Source organism: Bombus impatiens, unplaced genomic scaffold (assembly GCF_000188095.3).
Source record: "Bombus impatiens unplaced genomic scaffold, BIMP_2.2 scf_0633, whole genome shotgun sequence".
NCBI lineage: Eukaryota > Metazoa > Arthropoda > Insecta > Hymenoptera > Apidae > Bombus > Bombus impatiens.
In genome coordinates this window covers 150,019-156,218 of record NT_177052.1, presented here as the reverse complement: position 1 = coordinate 156,218, position 6,200 = coordinate 150,019, and the positions used below count along the sequence as shown (strand labels likewise).

At 30.8% G+C, this 6,200-nt stretch overlaps 2 protein-coding genes across 2 annotated transcripts; one reads left to right on the top strand and one right to left on the bottom strand.

The window, feature by feature from the left end:
- The first annotated feature begins 115 nt into the window (after positions 1–115).
- Positions 116–2,435, top strand: LOC100748302 (nudC domain-containing protein 1). Its single transcript, XM_003491742.3, has 4 exons — positions 116–605; positions 715–1,693; positions 1,768–2,132; positions 2,203–2,435. Exons 1-4 carry the CDS (start codon positions 491–493, stop codon positions 2,412–2,414), a joined length of 1,671 nt encoding a protein of 556 aa, XP_003491790.1. The 5' UTR covers positions 116–490; the 3' UTR covers positions 2,415–2,435.
- On the bottom strand, positions 2,114–5,953 carry LOC100749013 (cap-specific mRNA (nucleoside-2'-O-)-methyltransferase 1). The gene is made up of 3 exons (XM_012389058.3): positions 5,885–5,953; positions 3,332–5,543; positions 2,114–3,218 (listed from the first exon to the last, which is right to left on the bottom strand). Exons 1-3 carry the CDS (start codon positions 5,892–5,894, stop codon positions 2,726–2,728), a joined length of 2,715 nt encoding a protein of 904 aa, XP_012244481.1. The 5' UTR covers positions 5,895–5,953; the 3' UTR covers positions 2,114–2,725.
- Positions 5,954–6,200: the final 247 nt, after the last annotated feature.

The following is a 6,200-nucleotide window of genomic DNA, read 5'->3' as shown; positions in this document are numbered from 1 at the left end:
AATGTAACTTATTTTCATTTTACTGTACTAGAAACGTTGTTCATTATTGTCAAAACAACGTAAAACACATATAAAATTAGTATGTATCTAATACTTCTACAATTTTATTCAAGACTCGCCTGATATTATGTCTCACTTCATTGCTTTCTTAAACTTCATAACGAACTGCTATATCCAATATTATCGCGTTCTATAAGTACATATATCGATTATAAAGTTATATCGATTGCTGGTATAGCAATTAGTGATTGAATCTGTCAATGTGTTGTTGTACTGAAACTTAATTAAAATAAAGAAAATCAATGCTGTATATATATTATTAATATTGTAAAATAAAGTAGAAGAAATAAGTACGATTAAGTGTACTGAAAAATATTATTGGGGACTATACTATTGGGGACAAATTACATACTAAGGTTATAAATTTTGGTTTTAAAGATAATTACGTTTCTTTATTTCTAAGTAACGTTTGAAGAAAAAACAGCGAAAAATGACGGAAGTTGTGGAATTATGTCCTGATAGAAATTTAACAAATCTAAATTTTGAGAAATATCAATTTTGTTCTGATGAAGTTCCAATAGACAGTGAAATAAATTTGAAAACAGGTAAGGATTAATGAACAAAATACATTATTAATTTTTACTATTTTCTTATTTTTGATAGAATACATTAACAGATAGATCTTAACAGAAACATTGTTACTTATAATTACAGATATACTTAGGTTAGAGTTAACAACCAATCGTGATTCCCTTTTAGAAACACGATTGTTTGCTTTCCATAATCACTTATTCAAAAATCCATACGATACATCAGTTTGGTTTATAGATAAAGATTGGGTTGTGTGGCATTTAAAAAAGAATGGCAATTTACAGCAAGTATATACAATCCATAGCTTAAGCGAAAAGATACAGAATTTTCTATATAATCCATCAATTGGATTTACTAGTAACAATATTATTGTAATCTCTGATGGTGGAGACTGTTTAACATTATTAGTAACAGATGCACAAGAACATATCAAATCTTTTATACTAAATGACGCAGAGCCTGGAATTATATTAGATGTACAATATGTGAATAGTATAAGCGCTGTTATGATCGTAATGTGTGATATTAGAAGTACAGGCGAAAAAAAATTTACAAGACTATTACTGCTAACATATATTTGGAGAAATGTAGGAAATGAAGCTGAATACTTTGAGCTAACTGATAAAAAAGCTTTGAAAGTAAATGGTTCTGTTGAATATGTATATATAGAAGAATGCGGAAAATACTTGCATTCTATTTGCCAAGATTATATAACATTTGAATGTCCAAAAACAAAACCATTTACTGACAGTAGGAAGGATATAGAGAAAACTGGAGAACTAAAGATCCCAAAATATTGTTGGTCTCAGGATGAGGATTCGATAACAGTTTGGCTTACAATAGATAAACATCATCATGATAAAGTTCAAGTAAATGTAACACCATTGGAATTATCGGTAACAGTGAATAATAATATACTAATTGAAGGGCAATGCCAATACAGATTAGATGAAAATTTAACAACATGGAGATATGAACAGGATACATTTAAACTTGAACTCTATAAACATGAAAGCGGTTTGATGTGGAATGAACTAATTAAAGGTGATATTGGTGGAGAGTGTTTGCCTAATGAAACTTTGGCTACTGAAATCCATTTTAGGTACATTACTTGAAATATTAATGAAAATTCTGTTATATTATTTGTACTTTAATATCTTTTTATTTCATGTTTAGGTTAGCACATTTGTGTGCAGATCAAATAGATAACAAACAAGAAGGTCAACCTTGTTTGGGATTCAATGCTGAACAACTTGAAGAATGTGACCTTGAAAGAAAAGATAATCTTCTACAAAGAATTGACCTTATTACACAGGAAAGTACTCATTTAGCTATGCTTGGACTAAACAATCATGTTTTGTATACGTACAAAACAAAATCCGGACAAGCAATATGTTTAAGGCACGATAATGACGGTTGCTTATGGATAACTAACCAAGTAAATGATATGGAATGGAATATAAAGCATCATTACACCTTTCCTGGTTTTGGTTACGTTGAAGCAAGTAAAAGTAACAAAAAGTTTTGTCTTTCACCTGCTGGTAAAGTATTTAGCTAAATTATAAATACAAATTATTTACACACAGTACTTCAACTTATTATATGTTTTAGATGGTTCATATGTAGCTATACTTGAGCACATAAGATATATATTTCTTTATAAAAGACCTGAATCAAATGTTGAAGTTGGTAAGCAATGGATTGTAGACTTGGGTATTGAAACTTATCCTATTATGGGAGCAGCTGCCACAAATAGATATCTAATCATTCTAACTAAAAACAAATTGTATCGACTAAATATTTATAATATAATTATAAAATAAATTATACAATCATATAGTACAGTTTAATATCATCATTCATTCCTATAACCATTCATTCATTATATACAATACTGCATATCATTTGTAAAAGTATATTTCATACCAAATAGTATTGCAATTGAGCCACCCAGAAGACAAACTGATTAATTATATTTTCTGAAATTACTTCTATTTATATAGAAATATAATACTAAATACTAAAATATATTATAAGTATTTCATATTCGAAATAACAGTCAACTTAATGGAATTAATCTGTTTGACTTCTACGCAGCTCGAGTCATGTTTCAATATATGTACATTCTGTAGTTTTAATATTTTAAGCTTGTATTATATACAGGACACTTATCTTTAATAAATTTTGCAAATCTGCTCATAGTAAGTGATGAATCATTAGGCCAATGCCAAATAAGGCGATTTTTAAAAGATTCAACGAAGCTTGCTTCTGCTGAACTTGGTCTATGAAGATCGAATATCTTCTCATTTGTTTTGCAATTAAAAACGTATGTCATGGAACGTGTTTTACTAACATACCGATTCCAAGGATTTACGGTACTTCTCAAAAATATTACACTATGTGGTATGAAATACAATTTGTCGTTATTATAACCATTAACATCTAAAGTCTTCTCTGGAAGTTCGTATACTAAGGCATCGCAATTATTTTTCATTTTACGTTGTGTTACTCGCAGCTTTTCACATATGTATGAACCAACTGGGAATAGTTCTTTGGCACGTACTCGAGCATAATTATTTCCTGCTGGTTTCCACAAAGCTTCACAGAACAACTTCATATCCTCATTCCTTTAAAAAAAAAGTCATACATTAGTATTACATAAAAGTACTCCTTCAAAAAATATTTCATTACTGAAAATCTATAATTTATTATTAAATTTAATAAGATTCAGATGGCTTACCTGTTCCTCAAATATTTTTTACTGATGTCCTCTCCTCCTAAGTAGAATGCATCTATAATATGCAATGAAAGTACTTTTTGCTGATGTCTAAATTCCTTAGTCATTTCATATACAACTTCTGCGTATATAAGTGTATTTGGTGGTAATTCTATGGCAATGTCATCGACTAGAACCCAAGAGTTCTTTATATATCGATATACGTTACTCCTTCCCATGCCCATATAAAATGTAGCGTTCTTCTTATCATCATCATCCCTTGGCTTTGTACCACATGGCATACAAAACCAGTCATATGGTGATAATAATGCATTTTCAATGTTAAATTCCATCAATTGTGCTGGATTAATAGTAAGGAATGAAGTATCTCTCAAAAGAGTATTCAATTTATCTTTAGGCTTCATTTGCCTTGGAAGCGTTCTACTTTCATCAGGAAGTTTCCAATACTCTAGACATTGCTTGCGCATATCAGCTTGTTTTGTCTCAACAAGGGTACTATCCTCGCAAAATGCAGCGATTTTACACAGGCCTATTATTTGTTTTCTGCCCAAATCTTCATTAGAAGCACGTAGATAGTGAACAAATTGTTTTTCTTTTTTTAATTCACTATATGATACTAACTGTAAAACATCGCCATTTTCACCACCTTTTAAAAGCAGACGATTAACATGCTTTAAATATTCCACAACATCTTGTGTCCCAGCCCGTTTCTTTTTACATATTAAGTAACGTTCTGAATTTGCTGGTCTAGAAGAGTTTGGTTTGAAAATACAAACTTCTTCAAAGCAGCGATACATTAAATAAACTAAACCAGCACTAAAGGGTGTAAAAAGGTCAAATAATTTTGTCACAAAATGACCACCCTCTCTTACAATCATCAATGCCACCAGACATTGACAAAGATACAATTGTTTTGAAAGAATTTCTTGTATATTTTCTTGTCCTTCTACTGAAAATCCTCCATCAGACATCATGAAATGCACTCCTTTGCCATGGGTATGCTGCATTATAAGATTTGTAAATGCCTCTTGATTATCTGGGTCAAAAACATCACCATTTTCTTTTGGTCCATAATATGGATGAAATGTTTCACAAGGAGCTGCATAAAAATCAGCTAATTTGAAATCATTTTCATTCCTTAAAGTAAGACCAAATCCTTTAGCACGCCATTTCTTCCGCCATAGCACATATTCACTAAAACCACCTGGTCCAGCACAAACATCTGCGAAGTATAGCAGCTCATTGTCCCTCAAACCTTCTGGTTTAGTAAACATAAAATTACATGCTCTGTCTATATTTGCCATTTTAACAGCAGCACGATTTAAAAAAAATGCACCACGAATTGTTTCATAAGGATTGCAACGTGTTCTTGCTCGACGTATTTCAACGCCATCCAAATGATCAAATACTGTTTTTGCATTGATAACATTTTTCACTATATCTTCACAACAGAAATCAGTTTCATCATCTATCGTCAACTTTTTTGGTCCCTGATGTAACCAGTGCTGCATTTCTTCTAATGTAGGTGTATTAGGATTTGGATTTCTTATCCATTCCATATCTTCTACACACTTTATTATTTCCTCTGCAGGATTCCACTTAAGACTTGAAGCTTCAAGTCCAGGAACATGATGTCCAAGACCTCTACGACCATGCTGTTTAGGTGCTTGAACTGGCTCTAAACGACCTTGTTTATTTTTTCCAAGACCGTAACCTTCTTTATATCCCATCATTCGCATCATCCTTATGCCCTTATCAAGGGAACTTTTTGGCTCTTGTGTTATTACTTCTTTTCTGTTGTGAACTCTCATTTCATCAATATCCTCCTCGTCAGACTTACTCGAGCTTCTATGAATCTTTTGTCGTTTACTATGGTGATAAGGATCTTCTTCATATGTCTTCCTTTTTGTCCTAGTTTCCAATTCTTCATTACAATTGGATAAATCTTGTATGTAGGCATGATTCTGCATACTTTGACTACAACCTTCATCGGCTGAATCTTGTTCATAAGAGGAATCTTGGTAAACACTATGAGATTTGAATGTGGCTATACTATCCTTCTCACTAGTATTTTCATTATAATAATCTTCATTACCATCACTCTCGTTTGAACAAGAAAAATATGATGAATAATTTTCTTTTGTTTCAACACTTCCATCGTTGTCTTGTGAGAAACTTTTGAAACTTACGTTTTCATAATCACTCTCATCTGAATCTGAAATATTAAAATATACCATGATATTACTATATTCGATACAGCCAAAGAAGGATAAGCGTTAGATATAAGTAAAGGCAATATAAGAGATGTAATCTGGAAGTCGTCCAAAGCCGAAAGACACGGACTAAGATTAATAAAAAAAAATACTATATTTGATAGATTAAAAGTAGAATTTAATACAAATTAAATTAGATTTATAAAAATAAATAATAAGAAGTTAACTAATATAAAACTTTTATGACATGAAATAATTAAGATAAAGCAGTGCTCTACAGTTATAGAATGACAAACTATTCAGATAAAATGATAAATAGATATTGCTAAACGGTATTACTTACTGCTCTTCATTTTTATTTTTATTTCTCTAACTGTTTCCTAACAGTTAATAATTAAATATTTAAAGTATTACTATTGAAATACTTCAATAGACACAAATGAAGAAACGAACGATGGCAATTCTTCTTGTCGTGTAAATATTTAAAAAAATATTTTACTGTTCTTGGAGGTTATGTTTATGCATCAGTCACATAACACTACACTCACGCACAAGAATATGGTCACATTCAGTAATAACGATAGAAGTAACCAGTTCACAAGTATAAAAAGATTATTTTATACACTGTGATGAAATAATATTCAAGAAACGTGTTGAAA

What these genes read in the sequence shown, in the direction of transcription:
- LOC100748302 (XM_003491742.3), top strand. Translation starts at nt 491, where the DNA reads ATGACGGAAGTTGTGGAATTATGTCCTGATAGAAATTTAACAAATCTA. An exon ending in GCTACTGAAATCCATTTTAG is followed by an intron (nt 1,694 to 1,767) that starts GTACATTACTTG and finishes TTTCATGTTTAG; the next exon opens with GTTAGCACATTTGTGTGCAG. An exon ending in GTTTTGTCTTTCACCTGCTG is followed by an intron (nt 2,133 to 2,202) that starts GTAAAGTATTTA and finishes TATATGTTTTAG; the next exon opens with ATGGTTCATATGTAGCTATA.
- LOC100749013 (XM_012389058.3), bottom strand. An exon ending in AAAAAATATTTGAGGAACAG is followed by an intron (nt 3,219 to 3,331) that starts GTAAGCCATCTG and finishes TTTTTTTTAAAG; the next exon opens with GAATGAGGATATGAAGTTGT.